The 21710-nt window shown below is 42.2% G+C and overlaps 2 protein-coding genes across 5 annotated transcripts; one reads left to right on the forward strand and one right to left on the reverse strand.

Annotated features, from left to right (window-relative positions):
• The first annotated feature begins 5967 nt into the window (after nucleotides 1-5967).
• Nucleotides 5968-13139, forward strand: fzr1b (fizzy/cell division cycle 20 related 1b). Of its 4 annotated transcripts, XR_006825484.1 has the most exons (16): nucleotides 5968-6176; nucleotides 6495-6676; nucleotides 6918-7019; nucleotides 7134-7197; nucleotides 7296-7423; nucleotides 7733-7815; nucleotides 7906-8089; nucleotides 8241-8306; nucleotides 8440-8542; nucleotides 8804-8985; nucleotides 9121-9354; nucleotides 10534-10638; nucleotides 11282-11374; nucleotides 11684-11981; nucleotides 12327-12394; nucleotides 12556-13139. XR_006825484.1 is itself a non-coding variant. In XM_046052541.1 (14 exons), exons 2-14 carry the CDS (start codon nucleotides 6599-6601, stop codon nucleotides 11723-11725), a joined length of 1464 nt encoding a protein of 487 aa, XP_045908497.1. In that variant the 5' UTR covers nucleotides 5968-6176; nucleotides 6495-6598; the 3' UTR covers nucleotides 11726-12437. The 4 variants fall into 4 exon arrangements, 2 of the variants coding, with proteins under 2 accessions (XP_045908497.1, XP_045908498.1); XR_006825483.1 differs by having other exon boundaries at nucleotides 11684-12394; XM_046052541.1 differs by lacking the exon at nucleotides 12556-13139 and having other exon boundaries at nucleotides 11684-12437.
• Nucleotides 12323-19996, reverse strand: LOC123972836 (importin-13-like). The gene is made up of 21 exons (XM_046052540.1): nucleotides 19888-19996; nucleotides 19132-19257; nucleotides 18322-18956; nucleotides 18102-18242; nucleotides 17845-17986; nucleotides 17526-17692; nucleotides 17271-17391; nucleotides 16737-16884; nucleotides 16434-16615; nucleotides 16319-16345; nucleotides 16066-16200; nucleotides 15257-15403; nucleotides 14904-14984; nucleotides 14628-14765; nucleotides 14419-14515; nucleotides 14294-14346; nucleotides 14153-14219; nucleotides 13803-13861; nucleotides 13617-13706; nucleotides 13306-13487; nucleotides 12323-12692 (listed from the first exon to the last, which is right to left on the reverse strand). The coding sequence occupies exons 1-21, from the start codon at nucleotides 19954-19956 to the stop codon at nucleotides 12608-12610; spliced, it is 2892 nt and encodes a 963-aa protein (XP_045908496.1). The 5' UTR covers nucleotides 19957-19996; the 3' UTR covers nucleotides 12323-12607.
• Between the last annotated feature and the right edge of the window lie 1714 nt (nucleotides 19997-21710).

Raw genomic sequence — 21710 nt, forward strand, 5'->3', positions numbered from 1 at the left:
TGATTTGAAATGTAAACAGGAAGGGCAGAGATAGTGATGCTGTGTGCTGGATCCTAAGGGCATGGCCATTAGTACCTTGACCCAGGCAGATAAGCATCTGGAATACGTGTTCAACAGGAGGCACGCTGAGTAAAATCAGCATGAAGCCAAGTGTTGACTTTTACAGATTTCAGTTTCTGAGTAAGAGGGAAGACTTAACTGAAGACATGTAATCTCATCTTCACGGCCTTTGTGGTGAAAGGTTTTAGGGTGGATAAGTTGGTTGGAAAGTAACCAAGTATACTGTTATGCTAATACTTTTGTACTTTTACACAAGACAAATTTTAAATGCATGACTTTTACTTGTAACAAAGTATGTACTACACTGTGATATTGCTACTTTTACTTAATTAAAAGAGTGGAGTACTTCTTAAACCACTGATAAATATCATTAATACTTAAACTGCCATTAGTTCTCTGCTCATGTGCTGAGATAGAGTTCTGGCTGTCTTGAAATTCTGGTATTTTACTGCATTCATCTGGTGACCAGTGTTTTCAAAGGCACTCATTACTTAGCTATGAAAACAGTGCAGAGAAATACTGAACTAGTCCTATCGGAGTCCAATCTAGGTCCTTTTTTCCTGACAGTGCAAAATGTCCTGACCTAAAATGTATTCCATGTTTGATAATTGATTAATATAATAAATGAATCACAGGTCAGATTATGAAGAGATTAGATTTGGTTTTGTTTGTTTGTTTGTATATGGATGACAACAAGAAACTTGAACCATTGTCCTCTTCTTTTACATTCAGCAAAAATGAGGCAACTGTTTATGGTAAACATGGGTGCAGACGAGGACTGGCGTTTTCCATGGTGGTGGTCCATAGTGCCATGGCAATGGGCAGCGTGTTTGTTTGAAACTCTAACACAAGTCTTGTGGTCTGTTGGTGACTGACGTCAGCAGGGTGAGGGTAGACCGCCCCGGCCCCAGCAGCATGTGTCTGTGAGCTGCCTGGGTTCAGGCAGGGCCGCAGGCTCCTACTGCCAGTGGATCCAGTTGACAGCCAGTCAACCTCCTTTCTCCGCTCTACCAGCCAGGCCCTGAAAGGGCCCACGGCCTGGGGCCAAGGCAAGAGAGGAAGAGAACCACTTCCAGCAAAACAAACCTGCTCTCTCCATATCCACTTTATAAAAACAAATGTCTTCCTGGAGTTTCTCCTGGCCAGCTGCTGTTTGTTTTTAGTTGGGTTGACAGTAAGGACTGAAGTCAACTGGGCAGTCAGTGGCAGGAATACAGGGTAATATGGGGCATTCCAGGATAATTCAATAGCTTTCCAGGCGTGTGTGTAGATGGCAGAGATCAGCTCAGAGTGGCTGAGACAGATGGGTAAGGAAGTGTGCTGAAAAAGACAGTTCTGCCCTGCTCTAAAGAAAATGATGAGGCAGTTAACTTCCTCTAAGGCCTCTTGGATATGTGTGTGTGTGTCTGTTTCTTGTGTTTCATGGACTCTAAAATGCAGGATTAGGACAATAACAGGATGTGTCCTTCCCAGAAAATGTCACAGATCATCTAGTTATCAAACATGGCGGCAGTCATCCTAGATAGGCCATTGTTCAGTCTGGTTTTGTGTGTGCATGCAAATCCCTCAAATATTGTCATATATATATATATATAATGTTTATGGCAGCAGTTATGTAATCCACAGAATGAGCTAATGCAAGAGAAGTGTCAAAACACATCCAAAATGTAAGACATGGTCTTCTGACCTTTCCATGAGGGAAAACAAGGCCATGCATGCAGTGTTTACTTTCAACTTTGAGTAATATTAATCAGACTTTGCCTTTATGGAAAAAACTGAAAAATATAACTCAGGTTAAACATGTGGAGTACAAAATATTATGGTAATTCTGTGATAAATGTATTTTTCTCATGATCTTGAACTATTTCTTTGAACCAAACAATGCATCCTTGTACATTAGCCTGTGTGTAAAGCAGTCAGTCGTCTGTGTCAAATCACATTTATCACAATGCATTTAAGGACATGGCACCAGCCTGACATTTGTGCTGATTCCTCAGGGCTTGTTACCCAGCGTGCTGCCAGCCTGGGAATTGTTAGGACACGAAAGGGAACATCCCTGTGGGGACGCAGTGGCTCACAAGAGCACGCTGTCATCCTTTTTTAATTTTTTTATTTAAAAAAATAAATAATAAAAACACCCCTGGGATTATACATGCACACTCAGAGATAACACATTGAGGCACATGCATGCTCTCACGCACACACACATACACACACAATCAGATACACACTGCAAAACAGATGTGGCACTTGAAGATGGGTGAAGAGGAAACCCAATACACCTGAGGGGAAAAGAAGAAAAATGGAATAGTGAATATTGATTATGGATGTACAGATGCAACCTGAAACCCATACCAACACCACATTCCATGTGCAGTGTGGATTTAGGCTTTTCTCACCAAATAACCGGCTCTGAACTTTGCTACCATGGTGGTACGATCAATATAAAGATCCACTGTAAACCAAATCACGTTTCACCCACATCTCCTTCTCTTGATTTTGCCCAGATCAATAGTTGTCCTTATTTGACACAAACACAGAGACAGTGGGGGAGTGGGGGGTAGTTAGGCTCTCTGGTGTGTCAAAGTGAGCCAGTGCGTGGGAGGAGATGTTCAACATGCACTGCAGTGGCACTTTCACTGGTAGAGGGAAAGAGACTGAAAGAGAGAAAAAGAGAGGGGAAGCCTGCAGAATCTATAGGGGTGAGATAAACAAAACATGCTCTCTGCAGCACAATGCAAACTCGGTAATTTAGATCTACCAACGAGGCTTAGATAGGAATATGACCTGGGAGCTTTATTCTTGCATGTTGTCCCTTTATTTCTCACCAAAACACACAAATATATATTTAAAATATAGAGAAATTAGAGTTTGACAACACAGTTTGTTAACCTGACTAAACAACATGTGGCACTGCTGACATGATTTAAAGATAAGATTGTTGTTTTTTACGGTAATACACTGCTGCTGTATTTTCCAGACCCATGTACCCATGTACCAGCACTACCTTTTCCATAACATCTTTCTGTGAGAGGATATGAACAATAAAGCTGTTCATGTTTGCCTGGAAAAAATGCTACGCCTGCGTTTAACACCTCCAGTGTTGCAAAGTCAATTTTTTCCAATTATTTATCATTCTGAAACTTTTATTTTTCTTGTCATTGTACGAGAGATGAGATTAGTCAGATTCCTGTAGTTGTTTTGTTGTGAATTCCAGTATGTATCTTACAGAGTCACAGTCTGCAAGCACTGCCCCAGCTTCCTCTGTGCCAGTTGGACTGCTCTGTCTTACAGGAGCGATAAGGCAGCAGCATTTCCCCCTCCACCCTGACCGGGGCAGACAGCCACTCTACACCTACAGACGCTGGCCTCCACGTCGGCCTCAAGTTTCCCAAACGTGGGCATGGCTGCACGTTGCTCCATGTAGAAGTGATGGAGGATGCAGATAAGAGAGCCTGTTGTGACTGGGCTCTCTAAAAGCAAAATGTGATGATGGTCAGATAGCTTCTTGTAAGTAGCTAATCCTGGTGTTTGTGTCCCTGTGGGTCTGCATGCGTGCACATGTGTGGAATGTGTGCGTGGTGAGTAGAGTAAACTTGTAGGCCTACCATGGTGGAAAACTTCTCATATACCTAACTTAAGTGAAAGTACCAATACAATAATATAAAAATACTCAATTATAAATAATTTTATTCTCATTATACAGAGAAATGGCCTGATATATTCCTGATATATTATAGTACATTAGATAGTCACTGATGCATTATGGCATAACTGACATTATGTTTTACTGGCAGAGTTGGGGCTAGTTTTAACTACTTTATAAACAGTAAGTCCAGTATTTTCCAACGTAGGGGTCAGGCCCCCACCAAAGGGTCACAAGATTAGCCTGGGTAATTGTGAAATGATCAAATGGGTAGGAAATTAGAAAAAGGAATTCTGGTACTCAAATTTGTATTAATCTAGTGATCCCAAACCAGGGTTGCCAGGGGGGTATGGGAAGTGAATGTTGCTCACACACCTGAAAAAAAATTACATTTAAAATTAAAATGAAAACATTACCAACATTTTGAGTCAGCAGTAACACCTGAACACTAGGCCTATGTTAAAAGAGCATGAAAACTAGCTAGCCAAAACTAGTGCCAATATTTAGTTCAAAGTAGGTAAATTAATAACAGTTAAAATGGTTAGGTAAAAGCAATCACGATATTTAAAATAGTTAGCTAAAAGTAATGGATAAATGGTTGAAGTTGTTAGCTAAAATAATGGGTAGTAGTTTAATAATGGTGAAATAATGACAACACCATAACTTAGTGCTGCTGAACTCCACATATGAAATTATAATATATAGCCTATTAGTGTGATGTTTGAATCTGATGCAAATTTTACCCTATCATTATCCAAGGGATTATTTTGCAGATAAACCCAGTAACCCCCACCCACTATTATGGGGGTAGATGTGGCAAAACGTTGGGAAATACTGCTCTAATCTTTGCTAGTTGGGAAATATCTGATCATTTGACTTCTTTGGGCTTTGGGCCATTATTTAAATGAAAGTCTGTATGTAGGCCTAAATGTAGATGTAGCATACTGCAGACCAGTGTGCCACCAGAAATGCCATGCCTTGTCTCCACTCTACCGTGTTAGTCAGTCTCATTAAAGAGCTGGCAGCAGCGGTCCAGTATTTCCATCTCGTTCTCTTTGTCAGTGTTTGAGCAAAAACCACACGTGTTGAGTTCAAAGAGTAAATGTTTATCTGTCTGTTTCATTTGCGAAGTGTGCTCTCCAGCGCTTTAAGCAGGGGATGGAAAATTTAGTGTCAGTGAGGGCAAATGTAAGATCTTTATTTACTTTGAAGTCACACACACACATACGCACACAGGGGGCCCTAAGGCAAACATGTGCTATCAATGCCCCCACTCTCTGCTTGACATGCAACTATTGATGAAAGCACAAATGGTATGCAAATGATTGTGAGAGGTTGGTTTTAAAGTTAATTAGAAATGTAGGAGAAACCAGGGCTTTTGCGGTGTGTGGTGGTATGGGGAAATAGTTTTCATATATTTTCTTTTTTTATTCTGATTGTGGTATAATCCCTATAATTGTTTAATCCCTGTGTTTTGTTGACATTGGCTTTACTTCCTCATTGTTTGACGTCTCACAGAACCCAAATGCTGTATGTGTAAAAAATAATAAAATGAAAATTTTTATCAATTTTATCAACTATTTTTGTCATTTTCATCTGACCTTATTAAAACTGGGATTTCACGTGCCACATACATGAACATGTGTATATTCCTTTTGTCTGGAAAAACAGTTTCAGGAGAGGCTCAGTAAATGGAAGTGAAAAAGTATTAGCCTACATTAGTTATCAAAAGGAGATCACATAGAATAGCATACAGAAGTTTTTGGTAGGCTACTTTCCCCCCACTTTATCAGAGTAAGAAACGAAATGCCTTAGGACAGACCTTTTTTATGTATTTGGTGAGGTCTGAAGTTGAACAGCAATTTTAAGTATCTTGGCTCAATTGTTGAATGTCTATAGGATAAAATAAAATAATCGCGATCCCATAGGTATCCAGGTTATTGAGAAACTGAGCAAGTAAACTAAGGGGGGTGAGGGGGCGCCTTTTCCCAAGCTTTGTCTGAGGAGAAGCCCACAGTCTCAGACTTTGAAACCCATGCCTTAAGGCTCGCGCAGACTACACGACTTTCAGCATATTAGTCATCATACTCGATTTCTAGCGCATAATCCCTCTGCTTGGAAGCACAAGGCAAATTATTTTGCAGTGCAGTAGCGACACCCTGTGACCACATAGGGACTAACCGCAGTGTGACTTGTGATGCAGAGAGCATGTATCGACAGCGGGCGTCGCAGTTGAGCCTTGCACTGCTTGGACTGCACAGACAGCAGAAGTCAGCCCAAGAATTTCTGCTACAGCTGATTCGGTCGCCATCTTTGTCGCGAACATAAACAACACCAGCGGATCGCGTTGGCATTTTGGTGCACCACTGTCATTTGGAAGAAAACGAGCACAGTGTCCCCGCGGCAGCGCTGATCTTTCCCACCGAAGATGACAGTTGTTTTGGTCACCTGAGCCCACCGTGTCAGACGGGTAAGAGACAACGTCAGTCGAGCCGTCAGCTGATGTTACATTGCTTGTAAATGGGCTGATGTGAGCGCGAGCATAGTTTTACCTCAACATCTGTCTGCTTTTATGTGAGTGAGAAACTGCTTGCTCTTTAAACCATGTCACGGACAACATTAATAGCACCTGAAGTGCGCTGACATGCACAGGCATCGTGCTAACCGGGCCGTTTGGTGTGTGGGTAACGTTAACCCATTCAAAATAGCTGCTTGTGTCCTTGGACTCTTCACATTGGTTTCTGCTCCGAATTAAGCTGACATGTTTTGTTTGTTTCTTCTTCCACAGAGATGGGCATCCAGTGTGGATTTCCTCAACGGGAGGGAGCGGAGGTTTAAAAAAGGGGGCGGGGAGCCAGCAGAGGGGCCTTGGTGCTCGTCAGACTTGAGGAGATGGACCAAGAGTACGAGAGACGGCTGCTGAGGCAAATCAACCACCAGAACCTGCCGACAGAGGCCCGCCTGTCAAAGGTGAGATACAGAGAGGGATAGAAAATCTGTTTATGTCTGTGAATGTTGGTTTATGGAACAGGCTGACTTGTTTGTGTGTGTATGATAACTGGGTGAATCTTTTATCCCCTGTGAATCTGTTTGGTATAATTTAGTTCTCCTTATGGTATGGTACAGACATTTAAAGACCCTGTATGCCCACATCTTTTTTTTCAAAATAGTAGGTTGAAATGGTTTTACTGTCTCTCTTTGGCCATCTCAGTGTGTAAGTGTTACCTGCAGTCCTGTCAGTGTTAAGTCAGGGGACCGCTTCATTCCCACCCGCGCTGGAAGCAACTGGAGCATCAACTTCCACTATGCCAATGTGAGCAGTTAGTTCTTCGTCTACTCAGTCAGCTTGACCTTTTAACATGGCCCAACAATAACACACAGCTTGGCGATCACAACTATGTCAAAATGGACTTCCTTTTCTCCACAGGAGAACTGTCGCTCCCCAAATCAGAGCCATAAAGCAAAGGATGCCAGCTCAGATTCAAGCAAAGGTCAGTTGTTTTTTTTACGCTTTGTTGTACTTGAATCTTGAATCATCCCAGTTTGCAGCCACACCAGCATCACCTGTATCTCCATCACCACCCCCCAGATGCTGTGGCATACGCTGCCCTGTTGAGGAACGAGTTACTGGGGGCAGGGATAGAGACTGTGCCAGACCCTCACACGGACGACCGGCGGCATGCAGTCCTCTCTCAAGACTCTCACAGCCTTTTTAGGGTACAAGTCATGAAGAAGAACAAAAAACAGTGCTTCACTTCCAGAATATTTTGTTCTCAAATAGAAGTCACTATAAGTGATGTCATAATGATGAAGCTGTAGCTTAGTAGGAATGATATTAACTCAAGCCAGCTTGACGAAAGGGAAAGATTTTGGTGGTATCCAAGATTTTCTCATGAATATGTTGATGTTGCTGACTTGTTTGCTTCGTAAAAAAACACATTAACATCAGTTAATGTTAACTGTGTGCGGCTTAACTTTAAAATAATCCCAAACTGTAATTCTGCTTTGTGTGTTCGTCCTCCGCAGTACACTGTCCACACTAAGAGAGTGCCTTTCAATAGCGATAATGAAGTCTCACCGTACTCCCTTTCTCCACTTAGTAACAAAAGGTACGACATATCTCGCATGCTGCACACTGGACAGGAACAGCTGTCTAATAACAGATTAGTTTGATACGTTTCTTCTCTGCGTTTCCGTAGTCACAAACTGCTTCGCTCCCCTCGTAAACCAGCCCGCAAGATCTCCAAGATCCCCTTCAAAGTGCTGGACGCTCCGGAGCTGCAGGACGACTTCTACCTCAACCTGGTAGACTGGTCAGCGGGCAATTTGCTCAGTGTCGGACTAGGAGCATGTGTGTACCTGTGGAGTGCCTGTACCAGCCAGGTCAGAGGACAACATAAAGACAGTCGTTTACGGTTTTGAGTTTTATTGCAGATTCTCTTCTGAGTTGTAATTTGAAGCATAAACAGGAAGGAATATAGTGTGTGTCTGAAGAGAAAAGTGGAAAATGAATATACTTTGTGTCTTTTAACAGGTGACAAGGTTATGTGACCTTTCAGTGGACGGAGACTCTGTTACATCAGTTTGTTGGAATGAGAGGGTGAGACTAGACTTGCTTCTTATTCATGACAGTAGTATAAGAGAAAATAAATTATTTGTAATTGATAATTAATTATAGAAGAGAAAAAATGGTGAAATCACTGCATGTTTGACTTTGGCTCTGGTCCTATCAGGGTAGTCTCGTTGCTGTCGGAACCCACAAGGGTTACGTTCAGATCTGGGACGCAGCAGGAGGGAGGAAGCTGACCAGTCTGGAGGGTCACTCCGCACGTGTAGGTCAGTCGTAGCTGGAGTGAAGTGGAATTACGAACTGCTGGTTAAAATAAGTTTGAGTCTACTTTTAGCAAAACAAAAAAGAATTACAGGAGAATCTCCTAACAGAGGTTTTGAAAAGTTTTGGCCATAGGCCTAAATTCCAATATATGGTGTGTATTGTAACACTGACCATGTGTTATTATCATATCAAGACACACCAGATGAATTCATGACAGCCACAGTGAAATATGAGACCATCTCCTCCTACCCTTTGTGCCCAAGGTGCCCTGGCGTGGAATGGAGAGCAGCTGTCGTCAGGGAGTCGGGACAGAGTGATCCTACAGCGGGATGTCAGAACCCCCCCTTCTGCTGAGAGGAGGCTGCAAGGTCACAGACAAGAAGTGTGCGGTCTCAAATGGTCTCCTGACCACCAGCACCTTGCATCCGGAGGCAACGACAACAAGGTGAGAGAATTTAAAACTTAACTTTAGTGACTTTTCAGTAAATTGACCTATCCTGTAGGGAAGCATCCTGAGACTAGCTGGAATGATCTGTTACAGTAAAAGTGAACATATTCAAGCTTTGACATCCACTTCCAGCTGCTGGTGTGGAACAGCTCCAGCCTGCTCCCTGTGCAGCAGTACAGTGACCACCTGGCAGCGGTGAAGGCCATTGCCTGGTCGCCCCACCAACATGGGCTGCTGGCGTCCGGGGGCGGCACTGCCGACCGCTGCCTGCGCTTCTGGAACACACTGACAGGTCAGGCGCTGCAGAGCACCGACACCGGCTCCCAGGTCTGCAACCTGGCATGGTCCAAACATGCCAACGAACTGGTGAGGACACACACACACACACACACACACACACACACAAGCACACACACAGACTCGCAAATGTACATGCTGCCATGGAGATGCAAGCTCTGTATGCAAATATTGGCAATTCAAGGATATGTCAAACAGCAATATTAGGATATTTTGGCTCAAATTTTGAGTGTCTATAGGATCAAATAATAGAATCATGATACCATAGGCATCCAGGAATTGAGCAAAACTTACAAAGTAAACTAAAGATGTGATGGGAGGGCCGTTTCCCAAGCTTTGTCTGAGGGGAGGCCAGCAGTCTCAGACTTTGAAAACCCCCGCTGTATACCAAATCCACCTACCTTAAGTACATAACACCTGCACACAATACTTAATTATTCCAGCATCTTTTGCACTGTGCTCCATCGCACTGTGTACATGTATGTGTATGTGCACCTGTTTATCTCATCCACCTTCGACATGTACGTCATAATAATAATAATAATAATATTGCACTATTGTCTCAATTTGTCTATACTGTTTTTCTTTTTGTAGAGTGTGTATATATGTGTTCTCTAAACTGTAGCCTGTGTCTGATTTTATTATTGTAAGTAAGCACATCGTGTGCAATGTACAATTATGAGTCAAATTCCTGGAATGTGTACACAAAACTGGCAAATAAAGCTGATTCTGATTCTGATTTAATAATAGGTAAAAATAGATATTATCCTTCCTAATCCATTAATGTAATAAATTTACAAAAAATATAATCACATTATTGGATAAAAATGACAGCAGCTGAAGCTAGCAATATTTCACATTCACATTTTAATTGCTTTTTTGTCTAAAGTAAAGGGACATTTTGTAACATTTTGACCAGTTAATATACTTTGTTTCTAATTATTCAGTACGTATGTGAGTGCACATATAATGCCATATAATATCTCTGCAACAGCAACCTACTGAATGTGAAGCTTACTGTATAATGTTCAGTTTTTGTTGGTACAGCATCAAAAAGACGCTGATTCAACAGTGTAGTAATGTTTGAGACGGTACTGTAGTTAGCGTGGGTTTTGTATTGGACTGAATTATACTGAGAGTTGACAATGAAGTCCAGCGCAGCACTACAGAAGTCCAGACTAAGTGGAAGTTGTGTTTTTTTTTTTTTTATTGGGATTTTTAGTTCATTGTTGTCCCTTTTGTTAACAGGTGAGCACTCACGGCTACTCTCAGAACCAGATCCTGGTGTGGAAGTATCCGTCACTGACGCAGGTGGCCAAGTTGACAGGACACTCCTATAGAGTGTTGTATCTGGTAAGACTAAAGCTCGAAATGAATGGCCGTGTATGCTCAGTGTCAATGTAACTGGACTACCAACTCAACCTACCCTTATAGATTATGAAGTGCACAGGAAGCATTTATCCAGTGGTGGAGCAAGTATTCAGATGCTTTAAGTAGCAAAACCAGGGTGTAAAAATACTGTTTACAAATAAACATCCTACATTTAAAATCATACTTAAGTAAAAGTATGTAAGAGTATGTAAGCATTATCAGAGAAATGTTCTTTCGAATTACTCATTATGCAGAGTGCACCCTGTAAGTGTAAAATGTACATGTTGTTTTCTCAGGACTGTGAGGCTATGTACAAACTGCTGTTGATTGACATGTCCCCACCTGTTAGGGTGGGACAATTTTACGATTCTTATTAGTATACAGAGTTTGGCAACATCTCATAGTTCCACCCAACTTGCACATGAGTAGACGAACCATCGGAAAAAGCTATTGAACACACCTGTGTGGGTGTGCAGAGCACTTTATTTGCAAAGTAACTTCAGCTGTTGGATAAATGTAATAGATTAAAAACTACAGTATTTCCACCTGAAATGTACTAAGTAGCATAACATGGCAGCAGGGTCGCCCCCACTAGTTTTTCTCTCTCTTCGTCCATCCTTCTCAGGCCGTGTCACCAGATGGGGAGGCCATCGTTACAGGAGCCGGGGATGAGACGCTACGTTTCTGGAACGTCTTCAGTAAGACACGCTGCACCAAGGTACTGTGTATTTGTCAGTTACAGTGCCACATCTATATTATATACAGATACTGATGCCTTTGTTGTTTGAAGTTAGTGAACGATATCTTGAAAGTTGTTCTTGAAAGTAATTCTGAAGGCCCATGGACAAAATCATAACATGACAAAACCTGCGTAATGTCTGATTTAAGTACTTGAATTTCACTAAACCGTTGTTTAAAAATTTCTTAAAATGAATGTTCTCCCGACATATAATGGCAACTGTGGATGCAAGGACAATGTGACATATTTAAATTTTTTTGACACTATTTAATTTCCTTGTCTTCCCAGGAATCAAAGTCAGTGCTGAACCTCTTCACAAGAATTCGATAGTGAACAGCCCGGGTCAGGGCTGGTTTCAGGACTGAGCTCTTTGGTTTAAACGCACAGAGTCACCAACCACACTCACAGACTAGCTCTTAAAGCCTGCTCATCTCAGCACCATCCCTCAGTGCACCAACCACTACTATGGCAGTCCTTTTCAAATCCACTTTTCTACAGAGGATGCCGACTTCCATCAACAACTGCCATGTCACTGATGACTGAAAAAAACCAGTATATTGTCAGGACATGTTGTCTGCTTTAAAATGTAGGTGTTGTCTTTTTTTGTTTGTTGTGGAAGTGATGAAATTGTTTTAGTATATATTAGCAGATGTATAAATGTACAAGAGTTCGAAGCTATATAATGTAAGACGTCACATTTTTAAAAGACTCTCCTTTGTAATAGAGAGAAGATGGGGTGTGTGTGTGTGTGTGTGTGTGTGTGTGTGTTTGTGTGTGTGTGTGTGTGGGGGGGGGGTTTCTATATTTTGATAATGTGTGAATATGATCTACAAGCAGTATACAACAGAAGAGAAACAATAAATAAGAGAACACTCACACACAGTTGCTCATGCAGCTGCAAAGAATGAACCGTTTATTAGTGTTTTTTCAGTTTGTCAGATGGACTGTATCCATGCCTGGAGATAAGGAGCACTTTCATTTGATCCTGCTTTGAAAAAGGTATTAAAAAAATGTCACACAGAGGTCCCTCCTCCAAATAACAGTCCGCTTCATCTGTGTGTTTGCTTTGGCTCAGTCCAAGTGTTAAGGTTTTTCAATAGTCGAGTGAACACTCCATTTATCATTGACATTTTCCGATTTGTTTGTGGTTACCTTCTCAGAGATGGACTTAGGATGGGAAAGTCCCCAGTGCTAGTGGCACACTCTAGTGTTCTAGTATCCAGACCCTTGCAGGCCCCGACAGAGCAAAGAAAACTCCTTCACGATGTCCTTCACGCGACGCTTGTTGGTTTGCTCACTGGAAGAAAGAAAACGATGTCGATGAACTTTGTCGAAACACATGTCACTGTGTCACTTTGGCCTCAACCGTCATCCAAAAATTGGATTTGTGATGAGGAAATACTTTTATTTCCCTAAGCTAAAAGGGTCAGAACTGTTCAGTAATGATGCAGTATTGTTATTATGACCAATTATGCTTTTTTATTTAGTGTAAATCATGAAATAATTATTTTAAGATTACTTACAGTCCCAGTTATTTTCAAGGATATAAATCACATGCTTATAATAGTCATGACAAGATACAATTTGTCTCTCAAACTATTTTATTAAAGGTGTCTCATTAGGACTATCACAGTGTGAGGTGTGGATGAAGATGACCTAATATCATATGAAGCGGTTTTGTTAATAATCACTAAATGACTACACATTTGAAATTATGATTTCATAAAGGTTGTTTGTCATTTTCCTTGCTTGAGTGATGAATTTTTCTTACAGTATTTTCTATTAGGCACCAGCATATGATTTATGTTTTTTTACGAGGACTTTTGAGGACACCTTTTAAAACCCGGATTTGCTTTCTAATGCTGCATCAAAACACTGGAGGAAAACAGCCTTAACACGTATATTATTACCTTAAAAGCTGCAGTCTGAAGGTCTGTTTCTCCTCTGTGGAGACCTGGGCGGAGGGGAACCCTGGGGTCTGCAGTGTTTCTTCCAGCCACTGGGACAGCAGAGCTGGGCAGTGTCTGTTCAGACTCAACAACACCTCAGAGAAGTGCTCTGTCAGACTGCGTGGTGAACCGCCTCCGACCGCCTGAGACAGAAATAAAAGCAAACAGTATGCTTCCATTTTAATCTCAGGAATACAATGCATAACAATATGTTACACAGGGCCTGACACATTGTCTATATCTAGTTGTCTTGTGTCTAATGGCTTACTCACCTGGAGTACAGTCTCTGTCAGAAGCTTTCCATCCCTCTGCAGAACATCGCCCAGCAAGGGCATGTCTTTACAACGAGGCAACAGCTCGGTCTGCCGGGGACAGGGTGAAATTAGCAACAATCTATGAGCTGATGAGTTGAAATGACATCAAAACTATAGCTTACAGTGAAACCTCGCACAACTCACAAAGAACAGACTGGCAGCTTTTACTGTGGGTGTCTCTGGGAACTTCAGTGATAGAATCCCTGGAGAAAACAGAGGATAAAAAGAACTTTTTAATGACTGCGCCAACTAATGATAGTTGTCTCAGGCAGAATTTCGAGATCATGGGGGAAAGAAGAGAGAACAGTCTTGATTTTGAACACAGTAATTTTTGAACAAATGGCATTGAACATCGAGTATGTAAAGGGACTAAAATTATGCCATGAAAAGGTGCAGAAATATGCATAAAATATTCCTTATTTTTCCTACAGCAGATATTGAGTCATATATGTAAGAAAGACCTGTATACAGTACAAGCATGTAATGATACTCACCACAGTAAAACAGTGCTTTAACGTCCAACTGGTCAGACAGGTACAAATCAGGCTTCCTTTTAAGAATCTAACAGTAAAGAACACCAAGAGGTTAGCAAGGTTTTCTGTGTGCCAAACAATGGACTAAAATATTCAACCCACCTGAGAATGAAGGTGCATAAATGATTCTGCAATATCAGGATGATCCCGTGGACCTGTAAAATAAATATAAGATGAGACAAGACAAACTGAAGATAAATAGAAATTTCTTTGTAGGCGTCTGCTACCTTGCTGAAATATGGTAAGTGTGGCTGAAGTCAACACTTCAGTAAGGCTTTTGATGTCAGAGATGTGGTGTTCCTCTCCGGCAAATATGTGAACCATCTAACAGAAAAAAGAAAGTGAATGACATGTGATCCCAAAAACATGCCAAGTGTCTTCAGTGCATTTGGAGGGAAAATGCTTTTATTCAGGCCCTGAGCTGTGGGAGGCGTACCTGCCGTGCCAGGTCCAGAGCTGAGGCTTGTGGGAATGCGCTATAGATCTGGCCCAGCATCTCACTCAGCTGAGCCACCATGGGCCCGAAATCATGTAGGAGGGTTCGAACTGACTTATCAAACACCCCACACACTGCCTGGAGGGAGGGAAAGAGAGGGGAGCTACGAGTGAGTGTGAGTCAGTAAAACGCACACAGATAGATCATACATGCACAGACACACACTCACACACACAACATCACACATATTTATGCAAGCACTCAAAACCCTCCTACCTCGACGACCTCTGAGTCGTTAAGCCACTTGCTGAGGATGGTCTGGATCAACGCAAACACTTGCTGTAGCACAACAACAACCTCAGAAAGAGATAAAATAAACTTGTCATGCGGTACATATGAACTTGTCAAATAAGTATGTTTGGTTTATTTCAGCATATTTAAATTTTTTACACGTTCAAAAATATTGATGCACAAATCACCAGTTGAATGATGTGTTAGGGAGCAGTTAAAGTCATTTCACACTTGTTTTCAGTTCACAGTAGCAAAGATACAGTAGCTGGTGTAATAAATGATAATGGAGCTAATGTTACCCATGTCCGTAAGTGCACAGTATTTATGGATAAACTTACTGGATTTTGTGCGCTCTGTGAGGGAGCAGGTCTTGGGCTGGATGCTCCCTCTGAGCTGTCTGCTTGTCTATTGATGTCCAGAGTGGTAAAGAGACTGGACAGCATGCCCAGAATGTGGATGATAGACTGTTTGTTGGTGGGATTAGGCTGCAAAAGCAGACAAACTGAATGTGTTAGATGTGTACCCTCGTGATGAAATGATATGATGGCTCTTACCACCGCTGTCACATGTGACAGCGGTGGTAAGAGCCATGGGCAATTTTACTGTTCTACTGTTTACTGTTACCGTAAAACTTGTTTCAAATGCTGCTTTAAAACGAAGCCACTAGTATCTGAGTCCCTGTCAACAGACATGTCAGACACAGACACTGAATCCTGACCTCCTCACTGTCTATCACCCTGGATAAGAGTGTCAATGAGCTCATTAAAATGTATTTTATCCGCACTCTAGAGGAGTAGTGTTAATTATATATTAAAAACATCTTTTAAAGATACTCCTTATGCAGTATACTTCTATCTACATTAATCAATGTCAACGTTTACCAAATCTTCATACAGTTACATTAAAATATATTGTACTGGTTTGTAGTGTACTTATTACAGTGAATTATTACCATAGTCATATTAAATGCAATCAACTGCATTCATACCATTTATCACCAAAATGTGCTTCAAATGCACTTATTGAGTTTAATATAGTGTACGTGATATAACCAATTTGTACTTGCACAACCTCTACTACATTATTATTTTAGCATTTGTGTGGTTTTGTGTAGAAGTTGAGGGAGAGAGAGAGTTTTTTTATATACCTCTTGCTGGGCAAGTGTGTCCAGTTTCTGGACGTGAGGAGTCATGAGAGAGTGAAGTCTGACCAGGATCTCCTCTGCCGGCAGGGCGGACAGGAGGAAACCCAGAGCCTGCATCAGCCACATGCACTGGCTGCTCTGCACACAGACACACAGAGACACACACAGTACACAATATATCATACATGACGTCCTCACTGAGACGGCTGGTGCCTAATAGGAAAGAACTGGTGGACTTTGAAGGCTGTTTGCTCACCTTATGGATTTCTTTCACCAGCACATCCTGCAGAGTTACACAAGTGTTAATACATTTAAAAATCACAACGATGTAAAAATAAATAAATAAATAAATAAAAGGCTGTGTGTCAGACCTGTGACACAGTCAGGATATCCTGGGTGTAGGGGGCGAGGTCATGTCTGCACTCCCTGCAGATCCTCTTCAGAGTCGATATGCTGGACACAGACAGCTCTGCCTTCACAAGGCCCTGAAGCACCATGGGTAAAATCCCACCCAACATCACTGGGTGGTCAGCCAGCCACTCAGCCAGGGATCCTGGCCAACAGGGGAAATTCAGCATGGATTGTGAATGTAAATGAGTTTGTTACAGCTGAGTTAAGATAGATTCAGAGAGATATGAAGGGACACAATAGGAAACAGGTGTCTGGGTATGTACCTATGGTGTACATGACAGTGTCAGCCAGCATAAAGTTGCTGATGTTGATTCTGGGGATGAGACCGATAAGACCAGGGATAACATCAGAGTAGTTCACATCTATTGTCTCAGCTATGGACTGGAAGCCAAATAACAGAGCCTCTGTGTCCTGATGAGGGAGAAAAACAGTGTGAGAGATTACACGTTATGTAAAAATCTTTTTGTAAAACTTTGCATAGAGATAGTAGCTGTACATGGAAACGGGTCTGTGATTATAATCTAGATTATATTATTAGTTTAATTTACTTTACTTCACAAGAAAAGACTTGAGACTTTGTGTAACTCATACCAATTTCATAATAGTTAATGTAACGTAGACTTAGTCAAGGCTCAAAATTAAGATCGGGGGATTTTGACACAATGGATTTACACTCCATCCCTGGATATTATTCACTGTTTACAATTACCTTCAATTTATAGAATATATTGTATATGATGATACATTCATTTTTACATGAAGTGTTTCAATTGGAGTCAGTAATTAAATACTTTCACCTGCCACACTGCTGACTGTTGGGGGTCCATCAGCTGTCTGCCCAGCCTGTCGTAGAGGTTACTGAGCAGCTCAGCCCCCAGCATTTCATACACATACATCAGAGTGTCAGAAATGTCCACTCTGAAATGCAAAATAAATTGTTGTTATTCCAAAGCACTTCTGTCTGTAACACAATGAGACAGACATGTACTTTCTGTCCACTTTCTTTCTTGTGAGGGAGCTCCTTAAACCTCCCCTTTAGTTTTGTGTCTTACCTGTAAATTCTGAACTGCTCCTTGTCATCGGAAGACCACGAGGCGTACTCCTCCTGGGGGGGATAGTGGGATTTATGTAGTAGCACATCCACCAGTTGGCAGTAAACTGGCCGGTAGACCTGCAGGTAAACTGCCTGCTTCTCATCCTCATATGACAAGATGTCATCCTGAACATGCAAGAAAAAAATTCAGAGACAATTTGGTGTCCAAATCCTTTGGTAGACAGAGTTACACAAAGACACACTTTCACATTAAATGCATAAGAGTAACTTAGTAAACTGAAAAGAAAAAAAAGACCTCATTCATTCATTCTCCTTACCTGCAGTGTGTACCAGAAGGTGAGTGTAAGGGAGCTGGTGGTCTCACTGACTGGGTAGTGCCCAGGGATGCCGGTACAGAAAAGAATCATGTTAACCAAAGCCAGATATTCTTGCCAGTGCTCCACCTGTTCCAATAAAACCCTGTCATACACAAACACATTGATCCAAATTAAGAAATAAAAGACATTTACTGAAGCCAGGTTACAGGATGGCTGTGTGTGTGTGTGTGTGTGTGTGTGTGTGCATCTGTGTGTACCTGGAGTGTGTTTCCCCCATAGCAACAGCAATACGACAGATACCATGTGAGGTTTCCATGTCCCCATCATGAGCTGCTGTCTTCAGCTGGTCATGGAGACCCAGCACCAGAGGCATCAAGTTCACCAGAGCATCAATGTACCTGCACACACATGTTCTGATTGACACACCTGAATGTTGACTGTGATGTTATTGAGTTTATGATCCAGCGCGTTTCTCACCTCTGGCAGTCAGGCTGTGAGATGGCATTAACTATCGTCTCCACAGCCGTGTCGAACAGTTCAGGGTTGGACAGCACAGTAAAACAGTCCTGGACTAGTTCATGACTCTCCCCTAAAGGCACATCCAGCCCCACCCAGCTGGACAGGCAGCGCAGCACCTTCTCTTTGACCTGGTTTGAGGAGTCCTGGCTTTGGAGCAGCTGGCGCAGCATGGGACACACCACCGCCCACTCCCCAGTCAGGGCTTCCCTCAGTTGGGCACGACGGGCTTGAGCCAGCCGACTACTCTGGAACTCCTCAGGAAGTACGGTGAGGAGCTCTAGCAGTGCAAGGCAGTGCACATGAGGGTCCTGGGTGGCCTCTGCACCAGAGCCACCTTCAGGTTTCTGCGGTTGGAAGGCCCTCACCATGTCTGCCACCGGCTGGGACCAAGCCTCTGGAATTAAGTTAAGAGCCATAGCAGCCAGGGCTACACAAAGCCTAGTTAGCACCATTTTGGGCCCCGAAGAGAAGTGTAGAATGTGGGAGAGGAGCTGCATTCTCAGGCTCTCATGTTGGTCTGTGGGGAGGTCACTCCAATGACGGGCAATCTTGGCATGGAGGGTACTGGCACCAAAAAACTGCACCTCTGGGAGCTGCAAAGAGACAGACACATTGGCCTACTGAAATTTCATTCTGAAAATCTGAAAACTGAAACTTCTTTTTTTTTCTTTCTTAACTGCATTATTCTGCTTGATGTACTTGCACACTGAAATACAAATATAGATTTTGCAGTTGCAAAAATGTTTGAGCAGAACCATAACAACCAACCTTGTCAGGGCCAAGCAGGGCCCAGCAGAACTGCCATGCCTGTGCAGAGGCCTGGGCCTGGGCCAGCCATTTCTGCGCCACGTTCTTACGCTCCATGTCCGGGTCAAAGTAGAGTTGGTAGAGAGCCTGGAGGAGGAGGGAAGAAGAACCAAAACAAAGGGAACACTTGAACAATAGGTAAGTTGGTAAGAAACAGATAACAATAATATTGATAAGGAGTGGATCAAAATCATTATAAAGTTCAAACATCAATATCCTCATATTTCCTACCTACTTTGACTGAGGAGGTATAATGACAATAAATGCATCTGCGTTTTATTTTGTTGATACATGACAAGATTTTAAATTGAATTGCTGACTTGCTGGAAGGCCAATTATTTGAACAGAGTAAAGAAATGTGTTGCTATGGCAACTAATCCAAAGCACATGGTGTTAGTTATTATTAGGACAGCATATGCTTATAGCTGGTATCATGTTACAGAAGGTCCAGTTTGTGTGATCTCCCTATGGTAAAGTACAATTGACAAACTATCGTTTTTTATTTGACCAAACTGCAGTTGTTTCACTCTGGCTTAATATAGCCTATAATAAAATATCCAGATCAATATGAGATGATGCTGCAGCTCTTTACTTTGACAAACATATATATTCAAATTAGCATTGTTGTTTTAAATTGTATTACAGAAGCTCCGTCTGTGTGTTCAATTCAATTAACAGTCGTCCAGTGAGGTGGCCGATTTTTAACAAGTAACTTACGGACTCCACACTCTCCACCGTTAACTCCAACTCTACCGGGCTGTCTCCCGGATTGGCTGGAGGCTCCATCTGGCGCAACGTGAAGGTGTCTCCCTGTTGGATGGATATTCTTCAGAAATTAAAGCCTGGTCGGTAAAAAAAAAAAAAAAAAAAGGAGGAAATTACAACGAGGAGACACTGTCCTCCAAAGTGTGTGACAGCACGCTGACAGAGGACGCAGCCGTACAGTAGGCCTACACATGTGGGCAGTGCGCTCAGGCATGACGACATACTGACCTCTGTGGGGACTGTAAAGTTGTTGTCTCACATAACCACCAGCAAACACTGACACCTATCCACCTATCATTGATTAATGTCCAGAAAATAATATTGAAGCAAGCCTACAATAACACAGTTAAACTTGCCCACAGCCTGATTGTGTGTTCATCTGCTACAGCGCTCTTCAACAGGCGCTCCTGACGCAGACGACTGCGCCTCTGACGCACTGGCATCTGATTGGAGCAGCTGAGCAACAGCGACTGCTAACCGATGCATCTCTCGGAGGAATGGATGCAGAGATGAGTGACTTTGACAGGTGGTGGAAAAAAACACAGAGCTGGAGAGTGAAACATGAATGTGCAGAGGGATCAGTTACGCGTTTTGCTGTTTAGGATAAAGCGCGTGCGTCTTTTGTGCTCCCGCCGCCGCCTGCGTGCAGCCTGCCCTGCAGCCCCACCCCTGCTTCTCTTCTGCCCGACTCCCTCAGGATATTTTTAGCGCTGATGATGTGCCCTGTCAAATCACGTAACGGAAACAACCCCAGAGCAGAAAACGTAGAGCTGCCGTGGAGAGCCTGCTTTGGTCCGTTTTTATTGTGATCGGCAGGGTAAGGCCGCGAATGAGATGCAATTTGAAATTAATTGGGTGTTTTGCGTGTTGGTGGTCCTTACCGGCTCATCTCAGACAAGAGGTAAGGTGTCATCCCTGGTGTGTGTGTGTGTGTGTCTGTGTGTGTTTGTGTGTGTGTGTATGCGGTCTTTGTGGTTGATGTTGTGGACTGACATCCTGTTGACTGGTTACCGACGCACATGATGCTCTCGACAGTCTGTTTATCTTATAGAAAATTCATACGGACTGTTGGTTGCATTCAATCATTATTACATTTTTAACTCCTCTTATAAACTTCTTATTCCCCCGCTCAGCACCAGCCCTTCCTTTGACCAACAAGGCGGGCTTTTATTTTTATTGCTCATGCTCACCAGACTATTTGAACTTTTAATAGAGGCATACTTCATTTACACTTTTCATCATAATCTCATTTTTATATTAAATCACATTTAATTTAGCACCAAAATACACAACACTACTGTGTTACACCACATAGTTTAAATTAAAAATTGCATACATTTTTTAACAGAGGACTGCAATGTGTCAGTCGATTAATCAAAGCAAAATTGCCCAAAAATTATATGGTTCCAGCTTTTCCATATTGACAGTTTGCTGATTTTTGTGGATATTTATGATAATAAATTGAATATCATTGGGTTTTTAGAGCTGCAATGAGTAGATGAATCAAGTAGCTGACTCCACAGGTGTGAATCATTTCTATTTCTTCTATGACAGTAAATATCTTTTGGTTTGGGATTGTTGGTCGGACAAAACAAGACATTGGAATATTTTAATTCTCTGGTGAATTGTGTGTGTTTGGGGAGGTGGGGGGTGTTTAGACACAGTTACCGGTATATTGACAAAACAATTTATCTATTAATTAATTAGTATCCCTTTGATATGATTCATCTTTGATTTCATAGGTCAGAGCAGTGCTTTGCCTCCTGCCCACGCCT

Source organism: Micropterus dolomieu, linkage group LG06 (genome assembly GCF_021292245.1).
Source record: "Micropterus dolomieu isolate WLL.071019.BEF.003 ecotype Adirondacks linkage group LG06, ASM2129224v1, whole genome shotgun sequence".
Lineage (NCBI taxonomy): Eukaryota > Metazoa > Chordata > Actinopteri > Centrarchiformes > Centrarchidae > Micropterus > Micropterus dolomieu.

Excerpts from the sequence above, each read along its gene's own strand:
- fzr1b (XM_046052541.1), top strand. The coding sequence starts at position 6,599 with ATGGACCAAGAGTACGAGAGACGGCTGCTGAGGCAAATCAACCACCAG. Across the intron at positions 8,543-8,803 it reads GGGTCACTCCGCACGTGTAG|GTGCCCTGGCGTGGAATGGA; the intron begins GTCAGTCGTAGC and ends TTTGTGCCCAAG. Across the intron at positions 11,375-11,683 it reads GTAAGACACGCTGCACCAAG|GAATCAAAGTCAGTGCTGAA; the intron begins GTACTGTGTATT and ends TTGTCTTCCCAG.
- LOC123972836 (XM_046052540.1), bottom strand. The coding sequence starts at position 19,956 with ATGGAGCCTCCAGCCAATCCGGGAGACAGCCCGGTAGAGTTGGAGTTA. Across the intron at positions 17,987-18,101 it reads ATGGGGGAAACACACTCCAG|GGTTTTATTGGAACAGGTGG; the intron begins GTACACACAGAT and ends TGTGTATGACAG. Across the intron at positions 14,516-14,627 it reads CTCTGGACCTGGCACGGCAG|ATGGTTCACATATTTGCCGG; the intron begins GTACGCCTCCCA and ends TTTTTCTGTTAG.